At 35.2% G+C, this 21,921-nt stretch overlaps 1 protein-coding gene across 1 annotated transcript in view; it reads right to left on the bottom strand.

Annotated features, from left to right (window-relative positions):
* LOC150105886 (uncharacterized) overlaps positions 1-21,717 on the bottom strand; it is a 138,671-nt gene extending 116,954 nt beyond the window's left edge. The window contains exons 1-3 of the mRNA XM_090393656.1: positions 20,695-21,717; positions 13,373-13,467; positions 6,819-6,985 (exon numbers count right to left, since the gene is read on the bottom strand). Of these exons, the coding sequence (XP_090249782.1) occupies positions 6,819-6,985; positions 13,373-13,467; positions 20,695-21,432 (1,000 nt within the window). The 5' untranslated portion in view covers positions 21,433-21,717. The remainder of the gene's footprint in view (positions 1-6,818; positions 6,986-13,372; positions 13,468-20,694) is intronic.
* Positions 21,718-21,921: the final 204 nt, after the last annotated feature.

The following is a 21,921-nucleotide window of genomic DNA, read 5'->3' as shown; positions in this document are numbered from 1 at the left end:
ACATATGTTTTAAATATGGCACATAGTTGATATTTATTAAGCACTCTAGATATCTTTTTAGATGTGCCTTGAACGTATGGGATATTAACAGTTTTGCTGTAGTCTTGTGTAATAGGCAATGGAGAGTATTTCTAGGGAGCATTCAGTATTTTTTCTATTTTATGGGGATTATAGCCATTGGCTAAGAAAGTGTGACACAAGTGAGTTCAGTGGTAAGGGCATTGTCATTGGAACAGATAGATCTGGCTATGTGAGTTAGTGTTTTTTGGGATACCATACTGTTGAGCTGAATAATGATGTGAATGCTTGAGCAAATATCTCCCTGAATGTGTGGGTTTTCTATAAACCGAAATAATGAACCATCAGGAAGCTGTGAAAGTAGTGTATCTGGGAAGGACAGACAGTCATTAGCTTCCTGATCCATTGTGAAGTGGATTTTAGGATGTTGGATATTTAAATATGCTAAAAATGTATTCAATGTGTCTGACCATGTAGCCAAATAGCAAACACATCTTATTAATGCAGACAAACTACTGGTTTGAGAGTGGCTATATTCATAGCTAGGTTTCCTAAATGTTCTATGTAGAAATTGGCTAGACACCATGCTTTTTTCTGAAAATAATTTTACACGAATAATCTGATAATACAAATTGGGCCATGCTTGTTATCAACACAAGTATACTGGGAGTAGCCATTTTTATGACATAGTTTTTTACTGCCACTTACCATAATGGCAATTTTATCATTTATTATTCTTATGACTTTGCAATATTTTTATTATATCCTCACTTTTATCATGCCTTAATTATATAACCATTGCACTTACTTGCTCTTACATAACCTACCTAAAGTATTAATATTACTTCTAGACCTCAACAGAGTCATTAAATTCATAAGTTTTCGGACTTATAATGTAGTGATTGCTCAAGTTTTGACTACACAATCCAGTAACTTATTCCACTAATTCACCACCTGTCATGAAAAAAGTCTCTTTTTCGCTTCCTTACTCACATGACTCTTATGCGGTTTCTGCTAATAACCTCACATTTTCTGATCACATATGCAGTAACTCCCTTTATCTTATAGGCCTCCTCTCACTAACAGCCAAGCTCTGCAGAACAAATCCCCCCCTAATCTCCTCATACATTCCAGTCTTAGTCACTTGCCAGAACTGTGCACAAAAATCCAGATATAACCTGAAACTTACTCATCCCTACTTGTTCTTCTAATTTTGGCAGAAATTTTATGGATAACCTTTACAACTCTTGCAAAGTATTCCCCTGAACTTAAGCTCTCTATCAACCCAACATCCTTCACCTTCTCCACCTCCTGGAATGAAGTTCTTTCGATATATCTTGTTCCATCTTCTCTGGCCAAGGCACATGACTTCATCTATCCAAGTACCAACTTATTCAAATTCTCTTGTAAAAACATCACATCAAACCTTGTGACATTTCTCTTCCCAATTTAGCATCATCAATAAACAAATGAATGTCTCCTCTCAAACCTTCAAGTATATCATCAATATATATAAATTAAACAACAGCATTCCCAGAATGGAGCCTTGTGATATCCCAGTTATCTCCATTTTCTTTCAAGACATTGGATTCTCATATCTCATGCACTAGTTCCTAAAACCAATCCTGTAATTAGGCTACAACTGACTATTGATCTCTATTCTCCTCAATTTCAACAGTAGTTTGTCATGTGGTATCCTATCAAAATTAAAATCTAAGAAAATTATATACAAAAATCTCCTCTATCCAATATATTTGTCACCTCATTATAAAATGTAACCAGGTTACTGAAGCAAGATCCCTTAATAAAACCATGCTACTCTCTAGAAAGATTTCTCATATTTCTCAATTCAAGTTTGAATTCTATCTCTAAATGGTCTCTCATCTTCACTACCACCACACACCTGATATACAAACTGTCCTTAGTTTTACATCACAAACTTGGATTCTCCCTAATGAAGTAGCACTTTTTTTCTCTCCTTGCACTTTTCTGGTACTGTTCTTGTGGCAGACTCTTGATGAACAATCAAGGCAAGGGCACTGTTAGCTCTTCTGTATGTTGCCTTAATATAAGTGGTAATATTCCATTAGTCTGACAGCAGCCTAAAGCTTTTGAAAGTTTAGAGCCTAAAGCGTACTTAAAATTCCAAACACCTCCCATTCCTAACTGCCAGTATCTCCTCTTCTTTCTCAATGTTATTCAACATTATTACCTATCATAACATGAGATCACCTACAAAATGCTCACTGAAGATTTCCACTATAACTTCAGATGTGTGACATGTGTGCCACCTCAAGCAACTAAAGTCAGTCTTTCATAATCACTCTTTAGAGAATTCTAAAGAGTGAATCCTTTAGTCTACTAGTCCCATAATTATGGAATTCTCTAGAATTTCTTTCTTTCTTTCTTTCTTTTTGCTGCCTCAGCCAATCTCCTTTCATATGCCATTTGTCCTTTCTCACTACACTTGTTAACTTTCTAGTCTATGCCTTATACTCCTCATACCCTTAAAAATACCCTATATCTCCTCCATAACATCCTCTTTCTCTGAAGCTCCTACACCATAATTCAGTGACTCATCCAAGTTTATCCCCACTTTATTTATCATCTTAACCTTATGAATTCAATCTGACACTAACATCAGTAACTGATTTTAAATAAAGTTCCAGCCACCAGTTTTTTCCCCTTCGACTGATCATGCCAAAAGAGGAATAATCTGTTTATTTAATTTGTCACAACCTCTTGCTCTGTAATCCAACATTAAAATCTGCTTTTGTACAGAAATTGTCTACCATCCCATGTCAAAACCATATGATCATGCTTATAAGACAGCATTATGGTGACTTCATCTGTTATCACTGTATAAGATATTAAACCATTAAACCAGCATTTGTGTTGCATAAGATATAGATCCCTAAGCAGCTCAAGGAATTCATCCTTCTTATTCACTTATGTTATTTCCTCTTTCCATAGTTAAAGTCATCCTATTATTATCACTTTTCACTCACCAGTCTCATCCACCAGAACATTTCAGAATTATCTTCCTCTACATTCCTTGGCTTATATCAATGCCTTGTTGTCTGCACAGTTAGCCTAGTGGCTTTGCACTTCGCAACCATATGCCTGGGGAAGGAGTGCCCTAGGTTCAATTCCCGTCGCCGACGTGAGGAGCTTAAGGATCTTCCTCAGCCATAGCCAAGTTAGCCGTTCTTGGGCGTGGACAGCAAGGTTTTCCCCCCAAGTTTATCTGGGGGTTTTCATCCCGCAAGCAGGCAAACCGGCCCCGCGAACACACAGATCTACAGCCATAAATACTTAACCCATGAGGGGGCTCACTGCACTCCAATAGGGACGGGGTGGGAACTCCATACGAATAAATAAATGCCTTGTTAAATATCTAAAATGCTTACCGACCTCAAATCTTACACATAATGGCCTCAAAGCTATTATCACAATTGCTTCCTTTATGTTCCACATAAAGGGGATACAATTTTTAAAATCATCAGTAATACTCTACCCTTCTTTTATCCTTTTTTGTTTTTTTGTGAAAAATGCTAAAATGCTATTCCATCATATTCTGTTCCCATTATTATATTGTCCTCTGTTAACCACATCTTCCTGACACTGATGATTTGCAAATTAATTTTATCAAAGCCACAATCTGTCCCCCTTTTTTCCTAATATTCCTTGTATTAGTATGTAAGCATAATATCTTGCACTCCCTGGTCCCCCCTTTCTTTCCCAAATTTTCCACCCTATCATTCCACAAGCATATGACTTTGCCTGTACAGAAGCCATGAACAAAGCTCTATGTCACATACTACTATCATGCATCTCACACCTATACTGGTAGCTTATATTCGCAGCTCCAAGTCTAAATTTAATTTTCATTTCCAAACACTGAACATGCACACTCCTCCTCTCAACAGTAATCTATCAAACTTCATACTGATGAAAAACAGCTCTCTCTCTCTCTCAAGGCTCTTCTTCATTACATATTCCAGCTATTATGCTCTTCTCCTTGACTCTCTACTGTCATACCTCAGCAACACACAACTGTGCCACTCACACTGTTTTGCTTCACTGTCTCCAACAGTATTTTCAAATCCTACCCAATCTCATTTACACTTCCTCATAAATCAATTCTTCTGAGGCTGTAAAAAGGAAAGGAGAGCCTCAATCACTCTTCCTATGATCCCACCCCTGTCAGTATATCAACAATAGATATATTTGAACATCATTCACCATAGAGCTTCCACACAACACTATACCACTTTCCAACTTTTTGCTGCCATCATTCTTCATCATCAGTCCTGCATTGGCACCTTCCTCCTTATACTTTTCAACAGCCAGACCCTTCTCCAAATAGCCTATCTCATGCTGCATCCACCCCTCACCAATTCACTTCTGATATTCTCACTCACTTATTTTCACTTTATATCAACTTTATTACCACTTCTCCATCTCTCTCTGTTCTAATGTTCCACATTCTTTCACCTTCCTTCTTTTTCTCACCAGTCCCAAACATCACAATGTGATTCACCACTATCATTTCATTTTCAGTTTGTCCCAGTTTTCATGCTACTTTCACAAAAAAAATCACTTTCACACTTTTTTATAACTTTCTTCCTGCTTACACACTGCCCCTTCACATTAACTTTATTACCTATATGCACGGGAACTTGTTCTCCTTGTGGCATTCTCACTTATTACATCTGCTCTCTCATTACCTTTACCCACAGTAATTTGTGCACCACCACTTATAAACTCCTCATCTGAATCATAGTTTGTGCAAACTCTCCTGCCATCTGATTTAAAAATCCACAAATTATCTGCACGATCTAAAGAATATATATAACACACTTCATGGAACAACTAAAAGTTGGAGTACATGTCTCACAGAGACAAAGCAGCTGCCATCTCGATCACCACACTAGTCAGTAATACTCTTTCCTTGAATTATTTTTAACTAAACAGAAAATAAACATGCTGCATATATAAACATAAAATCTCATAAATAATTAACTTCAAACTTACCTGAAAGGGCAGTTTTTCAAAGTACTCCTCCTGATGTTTAATAGTAAGGGCAATATGGTATGTTAAATATAAATATTAAACACCATATGGAAATGAAGAGTAAATTTCTAGTTTCTGAGGGACAACTATCTCAGGACACTTGATGGAAATCATACAAGTGTTTTGAGTGTTAGATTGGTGACAGTCTTACAGGATGTAGTTGGGAATGATATATCGACACACTCCCACTGGTTGGCAAGGGCGATCATGATGCAATGACTCGAGAACAGTTAAGCAGAGGAAGGTTTACAATGGGATATATGTGTGATACTAGAAGATAGGTGATTATGGAAAACTCTTATGTACATATTGTTTTTCACCAATTTTCTCTTCAACAATATTTCACAATTTTCTGAAGTATGACTGCTTAAATCTTGCCTGGAATATTCAGTAAAGAAAGTCCTCTATAATTATCACCTTCAGCATTATTTCTGTTTTTATAAAATGGTATGATGAAAGCTCTACTCCAAACATCTGGAATTTAATGTCCTAGCCATCTAAGTTATAGAGCGTAGTCACTGTAAAACATTTATACAGATGCTTGTTATAGCAAAGCCCTAGAAACCAGAGAAGGTGTGTTATAGTGCAAGGCACACTATAATGAATTTAGGGGGAAAAAAAAGACTCACTCCACTCCATTCAGCTGGATAACTATAGCTTCTTGAATTTATCTTACACAAGCTTTAGTCACTGCAAAACCTTTATACAGTAGATCTGTGCTACAGCAGTCTTATAAACCAGAGAAAGTTTATTATAATGCAAGGTTAGTTATAGTGAATTTAGGCACACTCCATTCCTAGGAAAACTTTGGATATGTCAGGTGTATCTGTACAGATGTTTTTTTTTATCTGTAAGTTTTCCAACACACACACACACACCTAGCCTAATGCTCTATTTGCTATTCAAACTGTTCCTTGGGTTTCCTAATAGTTTCATATTGCTGATTTCAGAATGGTAGAATGAATGTATTCTGTGACATTTGCTTTCATTTCCATTCTTGCTTCATCTAACAGTACAGTCTCTTGCAACAGTAAACTCTAATGAAATTTTGTCATCATTTCATCAGAGTTTACTCTGACGATGTGATATTTTATTCCCATCAATGACTTATTTTATTCACTTCAATTAATGTATGACATTTGATTCAAATTTTGTGTAGTCATTGAAGTGCTTGTATACCAACAGGTCTGGAGGTTTGAAGTGGCTTGAAAAAGTGATGTCTGGCATCTAGTGCAGGATTTTGAGATTATCAAATCCTTAGTTCACCCACAGTACTAATATCCTGCAAAGTATAAACTTTCATGGGTGATATCATATAAAAAAAAAAGTTACAGTAATGGGATAGCCATAGTCAAAATCACAGTTCCTGCTATAACTATAAATATTATAAATTACAACTTAGCTTTATTACAAATTAGCTATAAAGCTAATAATCTCAATGAACTTGCATTTTTGTAACATTAACAAAGGAAAAGAACTGAACAAAAAAAAAAAAATTAAGAAAATAAAAAATACAATAAAAAAATACTACAAACTATTCCTCTTCCAACTGATCATCAATGACTAGTTACTGAATAGTTTCTTTCAGTGAGCAGCCATTCAAAAAATATAAATAGTTTGTAGTACAAATTGAATGCTGCTTGGTCAGATATTATGAAAGTTAATGTATTCCCTTCAAAATAAAATCTGAGCTATAATTATACTATATTTATTTTATCTAGTACCTCTTACAGTGTAGGCATTCAAAAACAATGGAGAGCAGTCACTTTTCTTCAATTTTTTGTGGTATGAAGGATCAGAAACTAATTGTTCATCAATATCCTGAACAACCATATCTTCTAGAGAAATCTGTTCATTCTGAACACCAAAAGGAGCAACATAGATCTCTTGCCTTAAAAATAAAATATTTATTTTTTGGTTTAAGCCAATAAGTACAATTTGGTTGGCTAAGTCTTACTATTGTTACATTAAATAAAAGTCTAAAAAAAAATCTGCAATTAATTTGAAGAATAAGAGTAAAATGCACATTTGTACATTATATTTTATATGAACACTGGAGTGATCAGTTTATTAAGTACACCTTACCACCTGTGCTTCAAACACAGTGACATATGCCCATTCCAATCTATGGAAAGAAAAGATATAGTGATACAGTACCAAGACACCAAATATGGATGCAATTCAACAATAATAGGGTAATCTAAGTGGCCGAGCATGGTAAAATAGGCCACACTAGAAGTGTAAGTATCACAGAAACGACTACCTTACTGAGGTGCCCTTGCAAGAGACTGTCATGAGCATAAGTGAACCAAAGCATGTTCAACAATTATAAAACATCCAACCAATAATAGTCCTATGGGAATAGCTAGCTGATACAAGAGACTGATAGAGGATTACAAAAATTGATCTATCTAAGAGACAGGCAATTGATTGTCAAATGGCAGTATAACATAACAGTGGATCATCGGTATATTACTATCGTACAGAATAAATTACATGCCATCCTATAATTTCTAGCCTGCATGTTTGCTTTTATAACTGGCTTACTTATGAAACAAGAAATGGGGTAAGAGAGAGATTTGTTGCAAAATATAAATAACCAACAACAAATCATATCTGTATACATATTGTTAGATAAGCAAATGACTTACAGGAAAGGTAAAAGTGCACAAATTACCACTAAATCTCCAGGTTTGGTTCCTGTTCTCAAACTCTTTCATTTTTTCTGGTGTACACTCTGTGTCCTTCATCAGGGAGAAAATATTACTATCAAAATAACAGTCAATGAGATTTTTTTATTCCTTGCCTCTTCTCTCCCTATGAATAATTTCCAGCCTTGCATGTTTGCATTTATAATTGGCTTACTTATGAAATAAGAAATGAGGGAAGAGAGAGAAAGAGAGATTTGTTACCAAATATAAATAACCAACAACAAATCATATCTGTATATATATTGTTAGATAAGCAAATGACTTACAGGAAAGGTAAAAGTGCACAAATTCATATGGAGAGAAGATAAGATTATTCCTTGCCTCTTCTCTCCATATGAATAATTTCTAGCCTTGCATGTTTGCATTTATAATTGGCTTACTTATGAAACAAGAAATGGGGGAAGAGAGAGAAAGGGAGAGAGAGATTTGTTACAAAATATAAATAACCAACAACAAATCACATCTGTATATATATTGTTAGATAAGCAAATGACTTACAGGAAAGGTAAAAGTGCACAAATTCATATGGAGAGAAGAGGCAAGGAATAAGAAAAGTCTCACTATGTTATTGTTGATTGCGATATTTTGTCCATGGTGAAGGACACCAGAGTGTACACCAGAAAAAATGAAACAGTTTGAGAACAGGAACCAAACCTTGGAGATTCATTGGCAAACTCTGAATAAAACATTGATTGATTCAGCCAGAGAGGCATGTGGTGAGGTTGCTGCAAGGATAGAAAAATCAGAACTCCATGGTGGACACAGGAAGTTAAAGAGGCAGTGAAGGAAAAGAAGAAAGCATATCAATAATAACATAGTCAGTGAGACTTTTAAAATCTTTCTTAAAGAGCACAAGTCAGCCTATGCTGTTAGAAAATACAGAGACAAATGTAAGAAAACTAAACTTTGTGTAAAACTAGTTAAACAAAAGTCATGGGAAGACTTTGGTAAGAACATAGAAAATAAATATCAAGAAGCTGGCAAGATATTCTGGGGGTTGTTGAAGAAGCTCAGAAATAGAGGAAAGAGTGCTATAAAGGGAATTAGAGATGATAAAGGTGACATGAAAAACGGGAGAAATAGATATCCTTGAAGTATGGAATAATTACTTCAAAAAATTGCTAAATGAAACAAGCAGTGATGAGAGCACAATGGTAAAAAACACCCAACAGGCATGCAGTCAGGAATACATATACATACTTCAAGTAGAAAAAGCCATAAAAAGCCTGAAATGTGGAAAGGCAGCAGGAGTAGATGATATTCGACCAGAAATGCTCAACTAGAGGTATAAAAGTCTTACAGTGGCTGCACTGCATAGTTCAGAAGGCCTGGACAGAGGGACGTATTCTGGGTGATCAGAGCAGACTTCAACGCTCTACTCAGTGCTCCTGATAAGATATATGCAAATACACTTGAGAAACTAATGAGAAGGATTGTGAAAGAGAAGCCTGGTGAAGAACAAGCTGTATTCAGGCCAAATAGAGGCTATTAGGATCAGATTTTCACTTTACGACAAAGAGTTGAGAAATCATGGTAATATAACAAAGATCTGTATTTAAATTTTGTAGATCTAGAAAAGGCATATGACAAGGTGCCAAGAGAGAAACTATTCGAAAACTACAATTACATGGTGTCAATGGGACATTATATCAATCAATACTTCTCTATTTAATCTGTAAGTCAGCAGTTACATTTGAAACAAGTACAGGAAGATGGTTTAATGTTAAATCTGGTGTCAGACAAGGATGTACATTGTCCCCTCTGTTATTCGTTATCTATATGGATCACATTATGAAGGAAAGTGGTATTAAACCTGATATCAAAATTGGATATGTTAATCTCAGCTCTTTGCTTTATGCGGATGATGTTATACTTCTAAATACAAGTCTGCAAGATTCCCTGACTAAACTGAATAACTGTTGTAAAAGATATGGTATGAAGTATGAAGACAGAGACAATGAAAATAGGCAGAAGCATTGAAAATATCAACTGCATTGTAGATATTTTCAATATCAACAATGACATTTCAGCTAATTAGGCATGATTTTTAGTGAAAATGGTAAATTCAATATGGAAATAGACAACAGAATCAACAAAGCTGATATGGTAGTAAGTCAAATGAATAAATTTATATGGAATAAGAGAGAAATTAGTGAAAACACTAAATTAGCTGTACGCAAGACAGTGTTCAAAGCAATTTTAACTTATGGATCTGAGAGCTGGGTCAGAAATAAAACACTTGACCATAGACTAGAGACTGCAGATATGAGTCCTGAGAAAGATTATGGGCATGAACAGATGTCATCAATGGCAATATCATTTTAAAAATGAGGATATTAGGAAAGAACTTAACATTGTCAGCATCCAGGAATGCATTAGCAGAGCTAATCTCAGGTGGTATGGTCACTAAAACAGAATGGGAGAGGAAAGATTAGCAAAACAAGTGTTCTTTGCCAGGTTGGCAAGAAAAAGTCCCAGAGGAAGACCAAAATATAGGTGGATTGATGTAATAAAAAGTGCCTTAGAAGATAGAAATATAAGATCTGATAACGTTGGAGTCTTGACAGCTAACAGACTGATTTGGAGGAAAATTGTAAATAGGAAGTTAGTAATGATGTAAATTTTTCATGTAGTACTATCATATACTATACATCCCTTGAGGGTATATGTCAGGAATTTGATGATGATTTCTTTCTTTTAATTTTAAATTCATATTTTTCTGTTTTGTTCTCTAAAAATAACATTCTTTTATTCAGTATCATTATCAGCATGCACTTTTTTCTATAGTTTTATATATATATAGATATAGACACATACAATCTTGCAAAATTTTAATTTTAGAAGAAAATAAGTCCAAAAATTAAACTCAAACTTTACCTAATAATTTATCCGTGCTCCTCTGTTCCTAATAAGTTCATTAATTCACTTAGGCATGGCCTCTGTCAATGTAGAACACATTTTCTTATTTCTGCATCTCAAAATCATACTTTTATAATGGGTTGTATTAAGTTATCCACACTCATGCCACACTTCAAAAAAAGTGAGAGTTCCTCAAAAATTATAACATCCAATTGCTTCAGTGGCCAGGTAACTCTCCTGATATTAACCCAATAGAAAATTTGTGGATCACAGTTTAATTTTCCAAGTCTCTTTTTCACTATGGCCCACAAATTTTCTATTGGGTTAATATCAGGAGAGTTACCTGGTCACTGAAGCAATTGGATATTATAATTTTTGAGGAACTCTCACTTTTTTTGAAGTGTGAAAAAGTGTGACATGGAACAAAGTGAGATCCTGTTGGAAGATGAATTCTTTGTCTTTCTGGATATGTGGGACCACTCTTTTTATGTTTTTATGTATTGGTCACTGTTCATCATACCGTCAACAGGCACAAGTAATCCTGGACCATCACGTGTAAAACACCCCCAGAACATCTTTTTAGATGGATGTTAAGGAGCTTGTTGAAGGTGGGTGGGAGAAGTCTTCTCAGCTGCTGATTTGCAGACAAAGAAATGGCTCTCATCTGAGAATATGACTTCTTCCACTTCTCAACAGTCCAATCTCTGTACACTTTTGCCCACTGGAGCCCTCTTTCTGCATAGCCTTCATCAAGAATTGTTTCTTGTTTGGTCTGTGGGCAGTCCTCCCTGCTTCCAACAATCTTCGATGGACTATCATATCAGAAACATTAGTCCTACTAGCTGCCAAGTCTCTATTTAAGTCTACAGCAGGCATAATCTTGGAATTCATTTTGCTCTTTCTAACTAGTAAACAACCTTGAGTAAGCGTAGTTTTCCTTTTTCATCCATATTTTTCTTTTTCTCAGGAGAAAAGGTACCCGTCTCCCTAAACCTCTTGGAAGAATCTTTATAGTTGGAATACCATACCTGTTAAAATATCAACAGGTATCCTAACTAAGGATTCTTCTAAGGATGGTGTCTCTTCGTACTCTAGAATTAACATCAATTACATATTATATTTCATTCATATTCATCTGGCAGAGGTGAAGAAAGTCTACCTTATAACAGAGAAACAAATTTATATTCATTCCCTCCCTCAAAAAAAAATAATAATAATAATAATAATAATAAATAAACTGTTTGATAAAATTTTAATAAAATAAAAATAATAAATTTTAATAATAATAAAAATAAAGTGTTTATTAATGTTCAGTAAAAATAAAATTAATTAATGACAAACAACATGGATTCTATCACTTTCATACAGATCTTCTATCCAATCTCACTCACCTTAAGACAGCCAAGGAAAGGCATGGAAAAGCTTGAGTGGTTGCTCTTGACATTTCCAGGGTGCTGGATAAGGTTTGGCAAAGAGACCTACTCACTAAAGTATAATTTTATGGTCTGCCTGCTGTCCTTTGCAACTGTATCACCAGCTTTCTCTCTGATTGTTTATTGCATGTAGATGGTTTTCTCTTTTCAGATTTCTACACTAAATGATCCTGTCACTAACTTCAAATTCTATCCATATTTTTGTTGATGATTAATATTCCATTCTGTTCTTCTTCACTTAGCAGACTTCATAGCACTCTGTATTAAGATAGAAGATATTTCATAATTGGACTGAGTTATGCATCACTTGACCAAGTGTCAAACTGATGTTTTGGAGATTAGTTTGCCATCTGACGTATAATGATGTAACCTAACTATAAAAAAATCGAAACTGACAGGAGTCTATATTTTCAGTTTTCTTTCAAAGAACTAAACACCAAACGGAATACATTCCTAAGAAAAGTTTACAAAACATGATTTTTTTTCCAAAAACATCAATTTGGCACTGGGTCAAGTGATGCATAATGCGGTCCAATTAATACCTTAAACGCTGATCTCATCATCATTCTCCAGTCTGACTAGGATACCCGTGAAGACATAGTCCTATATTATTTCTTATAAAACAGATCTCTCCTCCCTTCCCTTCTGATAATATTCAGATTTCCAGGAAATATAAGATTTTGCTTCTTGGGCTGTTTTCTTTCATTTTACTTACTTGTAACAATAAATATATAAGAAATGTTCCAACCCCAGGTTTGGAACATTTTTAGCTTGGATAATATCAAGCTAAAAGCTTGATATTATCCAAGAGAAGACTTAAAAGATGACACTACTCTCATAACCACTTCCTCACATTTGCTCTGTTTCTGCTTGCTACACTGAATTGGCCACTACCCCCTCCACTTTTTTTTTCTAAACATGTGAAAACAAAAGCAGATGCTAGTTAATATCTATCCACAATTCAGATTCAAATTTACCTAACTTCTCATCCTTCCCTTTCATTCCATATACACCTGTGTTCTCTGAAACATTCGTCATGTATTTTGCCAAATACCAACTGTGCAAGAAATATCAATAGGTTCTTTCTGCTTAACTATTGGCCCATACAATGCATTAGTTTGCCATAAGTTTTGCAACTCCTCATGTGTGAGGTTGATATATTATCAAAAAACTGAATAAATTTTAAATGCTCAGAATGAAAAGAGTATATAAAAATCAAAGAAATATTTTTAATACTGAATGCTATGGTAAATAAAAAAATTTACAAAAACATACCCAAATTTAATGCTTATTCCTCCTCCAGTGGTTGTCACCCAGCCAAGATTATACAATTGTTTTAATAATTCAGGAATGAGGTTTCTAGGATGATCCTGAAATTTATAAATACAAAGTAACAATATCAAGATATATTAAATTTTACATTTGTTTTGATATACATAATTTTAGATATGTAGTGGATTATGAGAAAATGACACATATTTTCTATTGGTAAATCAAAGATCTGAAGAATAAAGAACTGCATTTTTTAATGTAAACTGGCATAAATTCACATTAAAAGAGAGAGAGAGAGAGAGTATGCCAGGTGACAGTTTACATAGGATTTAAGCAGGGGAGGGGACTAATAATGATACCAGATGATTTGTGTTCAGTTAGGATAGAAACTTGTGAAAGCTAAAAGCAATAACAATGTCCTATGTAGCAGTGAATTTTAGGCTATGGTGTGAAGTCAAAGCTAACAGGATAAAATATATGGTGTGTGTGTTGCTACAGACCTGGTAGTTCAGCTGCTGGGGGGGGGGGGTTATGAAATGCATCACCAACTTACCATGTTGGGTACGAAGCAAGTTATCATAATGGTGACTTAAATTATCCAAACATTGACTGGGTTGAAGAGAAATCTCATAATAAGAATGAAGGAGAATTTATTGAGTTGTAAACTTTCTCAAGTAGTATGTAAAAGAAAGAACTCTAAGTCAAAGAATGTTAGATTTCATCAGAAGTCCCAGTTAAAAATGCGAATGCTTTGCCACCAGTTAGCAAAGCATTCACATTCTTAACTGGACATGTGCTATATTGTCCTGGGATGTTCAAATTATAACAGTTTATATGGTGAACCAAAAAGATGGAAATTATAACAAACTCACGAGAATACTATCTTTGGTACCATGGTATCAGTTATTGAATGAGAAAGACATCAGTAATGCTAAGGAAGCTTTATAAAAAGTTCTTAAATGAGGCAGTATCTGAATATGTCCCTAGAGATTGAAGAACAAATAGAGGGAGAGCGAAATGGATGTGCAAACTTATTAAGCAAGAAATCCATAAGAAGAAGATATGGAAAGAATATCACGAGAATGAAAGAAGTTATATATTTCATAACTCTGTGAAGAGTTATGAAATATATAAAGTGCAGGCCAAAAAAATTATGAGTATGAGGAAAGCTAAATCAGAATATGAAAAGAAATAGGCTATGCAGGCTAAAGGCAATCCAAAAGAATTTTATTGTTATGCCACAAGCAAAAGAAAGAATGAATGCGGAAGAATAACTTTATTGAATGCAGATGGTACTCTAGTGTCAGAAGCTAATGAAATTGTTCAATTAATAAGTGCTCACTTTGCTAAGATTATATCAACAAGGTGATGTAACACAGTGCTACTCTTGTACTACTACTACTACTCATGCACCTTTTAATTATTCATTGATTAAAGAGTTAACAGGTACATGAGAATGAGGTTGAAGATCTTTTGCATAACTTAGATAAGAATTCAGTAACAGGGCCACATGGGATATCATCACATGTGCTAAATGAATGTTCAGCCAAAATAGTTTAGTCCTTCACATGTTTGTATAGCATGAGTCTCAGCTCAGGAAAGATCTGACAAAAGAATGTAATATAGTTCTTTTGTACAGAAGTGGCACAAAACAGATGTACTGACCTATCATCTCTAAAGTGGTGGTGAATATTTTAGAGTTGGTAAGAACTCACACATAGAAATGGGTTGACAGACAAGCTAGATTCTGCAAGGAACAGAATGGGGTTTACTAAAGGGAGGTCCTTAGAAATTTGCTCACATTTTTTAACAATGTTATGGCTGAGTTGGATAAGGGGAATGGATATACTATGACAGTGTTGAACTTAGCCAAGACATCTGATAGGTTACCACATGAAGGACTGTTATATAAAATGGAGAATATCAGATTGGAATGTAATTGCTTAACTTGGATAAGTGGAATGTTGACAGACGGGTATCAGAAAGTGATATTGGTGGATGTGAATATGTCAGATTTAAGATGACCAGTGGTGTAGCTCAAGGATCAGTCCTTAAAACACTGTCATTCATTCTATACATTAATGATATTGAGAAGGATCTGACAGGAGATTTGCTAAAAAGATAGGCAAGGCAATCAGAGACTATGAATATCCACCACTTACAGAATGATTTGAACAGCTGTAAATGTAGGCAAATGCTAATGGCTATCAACTGGATGTTAGTTAGTGTAAACTTATGCACTTTGCTGAGATGAAATTTCCAAAGAGATATTATACTGGTGGGATTATGTTACAAGGAATTGATGAAACTAGAGATCTTGGAGTTATGGTGGATAGGAAACTAAAATTCAAAGGTCACATAGCAAAAACTGCATATATCAGAGGGTAACTGCAATGCTGAAATGAAAACTGACATGTAAGGATAAGGAAGTCATTTTGTTCCTTTTTGGTCTCCTGGGATTGGAATTGGAATGCAAGGCCACAATATGACTGCACCTAGATGCAGTTTTGGTCTCCTGGGTTTGGAGGGGATAACGAATCTGTCAAAAGGGTGCGCAAAGAACATTAGCAAAGTTGATATTTATGGAATGTAGATTACAAGGTCAGATTGAGAATAGGTTGGACTGCAGACACTGATAAACAGGAGAAAGAAGGGTCAGAATTTTAATGACAAAGGTTATTAAAATTTTGAAAGGATATCATAGGTTATGAACTGATGAAATTTTTCATTATATAGGTTTGGAGAAGACAAGAGGAATAAAGCATTTGTATTAGGTAATGAAAGGGGGGTGAGAACTAGATTTTTCTCTCAGAGCAGTGAGTGAGTGGAACAGTTTGCCTGTTGAAGCAGCGAGTGCATCCAGTGTGAATGAGTTTAAGAGAGGGTATGACATCTAATGTGGATGATCTATGGCCACCCTCAATGAGTCCTTGATTACCTGGAGGGCTCTAATGATGATGATAATATTTAATACATTCACTGGTTTGATTTGTAATATAACTAAATTGTGTAACAACAGTGGACAATGACATTTCTTTGAGTGTTTTTTTTTTTTTTAATGATAATCCCATACATAAGAGGTTGAGTAACCTATAGTAGCACCGTGGATGGGTGAGAAGGAACTTGTTCACATTTTGTGTGATGAGCTATGGATTGTATTCTGTAGAAAACACATGACAGAAGACTGTTCCAGAGGGCAGCAGTAGAGGGGACAAAGCAGAATAAGGAAATGGATTTCAGTCATAGGATAAAAGCTGTTGTATTTTGTTATAGTGATTTAAGTCCTCTCCATTTGATCCTTGACATTGACAATTAAAAGAAACCCAAGAAGTGATCATTAAGATCTTTATATCTTATTTATTAGAATTAGTATAACTTCCAAGCCTCCATGGAGTCCAAAGACTCATCACGGGAGGTTGAATACTTACAGACCGCAATAACTATCTTACCTTGCTTTGAACACATTCAATGTTGGAGCACTCACAACCCATTCCAGCAATGCATTCCACTCGTTTACCACCTGCCAAGCAAAAAACCTCTTTTCACTTCTTTACTCACATGACCTTTGTACAGTTTCCAGGGATGACCTCTAGTTCTTATATCATCCATTATCCTATGCAATAATTCCACTGTATCTATTTGGTAGGCTCCTGTCACCAGCTTATACATCTCAATCATATCACCCATCATCCTCCTATCTACCAAGCTCTGAAAACTACATTCCATCATCTTTCTTCATACTCAATATTTCAGTCTTGAGGCAATTTTAGTTATTCACCTCTACACTCTCTCTCTCTCCAATGTTTCCCTATCACTGACACAGCCAGGTGATCAGATCTGTCAACAGAAATCTAAATGAGGCCTAATTAACACCTTATAGAGTGGAACTATCACTTCTTTATCCATACATGTCAGCATTGCATTATAGCAGCAATTTTTTGGGTAACCATTACAACTTTCATGATGTATCCACTGAACTTCAGTTCCCTATCTATCAAGATGCCTAAATCCCTTGCTTCCTCCACCTCCTGAAGCAAAGTTCCTGCATTGTAGTAAATCTCATTCCATCTTATCTGGCCAAAGTGCATAACTTTATACTTATAAATATTGAAACGACATCCCAATTCTCCAGCCTATTCAAATCCTCTTGTAACAACAACACATCAGAGTTTTCTGACATTACTCTTCCTTTAGCACCATCAGCAAACAACTGAATGTCTCCTTCCACACTATGAGGAAGGAGACATTCAGTTGTTTGCTGATGGTGCAAACAACTGACTTATATATCAATGATATAAGTCAAACAGCAGTGGTCCCAGAACAGAACAGAACCCTGTGGCATCCCACTCATTACCTTCCTTTTTTTGGGACACAGCATCCTTATACACAACTCTCTGGCTTCTATTAGTCAACCAACCTTGTAAACAAGCCTATCAAATGACCTCCAGCCCTATCCTGCATAATTTCAACAGCAGTTTATCATGTGGTACTCGATCAAATCCAAATATATCACTGTATAAGCATCTCTCCCATCCAATACACTAGTCACCCTATTATAAAAATTCAACCAAGCTACTAAAGCTTAACCTCCTCCAGGGCCGTACTTAAACTCTTCCCAAGTCTGGTGGGCCCCCAAGGTGCTAGAGTGCTCTGCGACCCCCCCTTCACTGTTTGGGGCACTTAAATTGGCCCTAAATTTTCAGGAGGACCCCAGCTAGAGCTTCATGCACCTGTGCATAAGTATAGCCCTGATCTCCCCTAACAAATTATGCTGCTCTCTCGAAAGCAGCCTTCCATTCTCATCAATCACATTTGTATTCTTCTCTAACACCTTAACTACACTTGATATATACACTGGCCTATAGTTTGACACTACTGACTTGGATTCTCCTTTATGCAGTGGCACTATTTTTCCTTCTTTCCACTCTTCTATCCCTGTTGAACAACAAACTCAAGGGTACAGTCAGCTCTTTTGCACATTCCCTTAATATATGTGGTAATATCCCATCCAATCCCACAGCCTTATTAACATCAGTTACTTAAAATTCTAAACATTTCTCATTCTTGTACTGTCAGTTGTCTGTCATCCTTCTTATTGCCATTCAATACTACCCCCCCCCCATGAAATACAGTAACAAAATACTCATTAAATATTTCCACAATATATTCAGCAGATGTGACTCTTGTTCCATCTGCAGCAACTAAAGTCAGCCTTCCATATTCCACCCTTTCTTCTACCAGCAACATACAACAGAATTCTCTAGGACATTGCTTTGCTGCTTCAGCCAATCTCTTTTCATATGCAAATTTCTCTTTCCTTACTACACTTGTCACCTTTCTAGCTTGCACCTTACACTCCTCGTGCTATTGATGGGTGCCCTGTTCTTTATGCCTCCTCCATAACATCCTCTTTCTAAGAAGTTCCTGCATAATTCCATGATTTATCCATTTCACTCCTACTTTATTTATCCTCCAAAGCTTAGAAATACAATCTAATACTGCCAAGCAATTGAATGTGAACTAAATCCAGGCACTACTGATTTCTCTCCCTTTCAATGAGCCATTGCACATCATCAATCTGTTCCCTTAATTTATCATAGTCCCCTGCTTTGTAATTCCACAATTTGTACCCAGCTAGCAACTCCCCATGTCAAAACCACATGATCATTCTTTCCAAATGGTGGCATCATGGTGACATCTTCTGTTATTGCAGTATGAGATGATATTATTAACTCAAGCCCCATGTGTTGCCTAAACTAGTAGCTGCATAAGATAATAATAATAATTATTATTATTATTTTACAGCATCTCCATGGAGCCTGGAGAACCATTTCCACTCACTCATCACTCTCCAAGAATTATCACTGAGTAGATGAAGAAACTTGTTTTACTTACTCACACATGCTATTTCCTGCATTCAGTCAATACTTCCATAATAAATTTAGTTTAATCCTTTATCCAAGTGTGAGCAAACAAAGCTTGCGCCTGAAAGTATCTTCAGGACTGGGGTAAGGTGGTACAACACCAGAGTTTCCCTGGTGTTGTACCACCTTACCCCAGTCCTGAAGATACTTTCAGGCGCAAACTTTGTTTGCTCACACTTGGATAAAGGATAAACTAAATTTATTATACTCTAACCAAGTGAAAAATAAACTTTAAACTTCCATAATTAAAGTCACCCATTATTTAACCCTCCTGTCACTCAACAGTCTCATCTGTCTGAACATTTCAGAATCTTCTCTGTCTACATTCCCTGGCCTGTAGCAACATCCACTAAATATCCAAAATTTGCACAAACCTCAACTTCACACCAAATGGAATCAAAGCCACTATCATTATTGCTTTTTTCAAGTGAAACCTTGAGAGGATATAACTGTTCTGAAATTGTCATAATATCTCACCTCCTCTTTTTTCTTTTCTGTCTTTTTTAAAAATGCTATGAAAATATTGCGAAGTGCTACATTCTGAATAAAAGATTTGTAAATGAAAAGTGGGTTTCCCCACAAAAAAAAAACCTGATAGAAAGACTGATCTTTCAATAATCAAAACAATGTCTAAGATACTGAGTAGGAATTATATAGTCAGTTCAAAATTGAAACAAGATTGGTTTCCATTCTCAACCAAACTATTTTAAAATTAGCCCTCCATAAAATTCAAGTAAAATTTGTAGAATACCAACTGAGTTGACATGAGTATGCACACATGCACTTTGACCCTGAATTCATGGTCAATTTTAAACAATTTTTAAGAATCTGTTCTAATATTCTTAAATTTCAGAAAAGATTCTTAAAAAAAAACAGCGGTTTGTTGCTGTCTGATTGATAATTACTAATATAATATTATATTAATATAAACTGCTAATACTACTGATTACACTAATACTATTGAGTATAGTGTTATACTAATGACACATCATTTACTATAACTGTATATGTATCCCAAAATGAACAATTAGCCTAAAGAACTACAGTTGTAATCTCATTTATTTGTGTTCAATTGACCGTAAATTTGTTACATTGCCAATCTATAAAAAAAAGTAAATATTAAACAGAACATTTCACAAAACACTGAAGATGAGTTACTGAACTGTTAGGATAAGAATCTAACATGTGGTTTTCGACAGTAATCAAAACACTATATAAAGAATTTCAATTTCCACACCATATATATTTTAGCACTAGAATAGTTAAGTGTTAAAAATAAATGCAACTTCTTTCACCTAAAAAACTACCTTATTTTCATTAGGTTCATATGAATTAAGCACTGAATAATAATAAACAATTACTGGGCCTTTTTTGGTTATAATTGTTATAAACTACACCAACCTGCCAAGATGTAACAGTTTGTGGCAAGGATACAAAATTACTCTTATGCTGCAAAAGCTCTTGCTGAATTTCTGTTTCTACCACTTTCCTTTTTTGCATGGTTTCTTGCTGTGGTGTAGTTTGAGCAAATATCAGTGGCTCCATGTTTTTCTCACTCTCACAGTTTAGATCAATGTATCCTTCACAAGTGCTGTCATCTATAACATATCTTTCTTGAAGAATGCTATTCAGTTCATCGGTACTGCATTTTCTAGTTATCTTTGTAATATATGGTGTTGATTTAGTTTTCCTCCATGAGATTTTTTTTGCAATAGCTGAGTCTTTGCATATAGATTTCACAAGTTTTGATAAATGTTCAATTAAATTCGCTGGCAAATTATGTTCAGTCACAAAAGCTGCTAACTTGATTTCTGCCTCCTTTACTTGTTCTTGGAATGAAGAATGTAAGTTCTGTGAAATGCCTAAACGAGCATGCTGTTTAGCCATCATTATGGCATTCTTCTGGTGTTTTTTGCCCTTCAAATGTCTTCCCAAATCTACTCTACCGGCACCGATTGCGAGATCACGATGGCATGCTTTACAATATGCAAAACTTACCCCTTTTCTACTCTTAGAAAGCCAGTCACAAAAGAGAGGTTCCCTTTCCCACTTATCAAGATATTTCTGTATATATTTTATTTTCTTTTTTGCTATTGTAGTGGGGATTTTCCCACCACTACTATCACTTTCGCTCTCCATGATATGAAAGATGTGCTAGTTTATGTTATTAAGATGTTAATAATGCCTGTTTTACAAACATCGTTTTCGGGAAAATTACCAATCTAAGATAAACAAATCGCGCGGATAGAAACCATTCATTAAGTAACTCGGAGAATTAGGGGCAATAAAGCAAACCCTATACTCTATTCGGTATGTGCATTTTTTTTAGGTGCACAAAAATTTAAAATAAATAATAAAATTAAAGTATAAGGTACATATCTATATCTATATGACAAACAATTAATCAACCATCACTATAACACAAATATACACAACACGTGATAAAAACGACGGCGAAAGTTACGCAATAAAGCGCATGCCCAGAAAGGAGGGGATAGACTTTTTCATTATTAGTCCTCGAAGGCGTGTACACCCGACACATATTATTGGAGAAAGTGAAATGACAACATGCAATACAAAGAAAACGTTTATTAATATTAATATTTATACCTATTTTGCCAAAGAAAA

Source organism: Typopeltis vanoorti, chromosome 6 (genome assembly GCF_054136105.1).
Source record: "Typopeltis vanoorti isolate ZY-2024b chromosome 6, IOZ_Tvanoo_1.0, whole genome shotgun sequence".
In the NCBI taxonomy this organism is placed as follows: Eukaryota; Metazoa; Arthropoda; class Arachnida; order Uropygi; family Thelyphonidae; genus Typopeltis; species Typopeltis vanoorti.
This window is presented reverse-complemented; position numbering and strand designations above follow the sequence as displayed.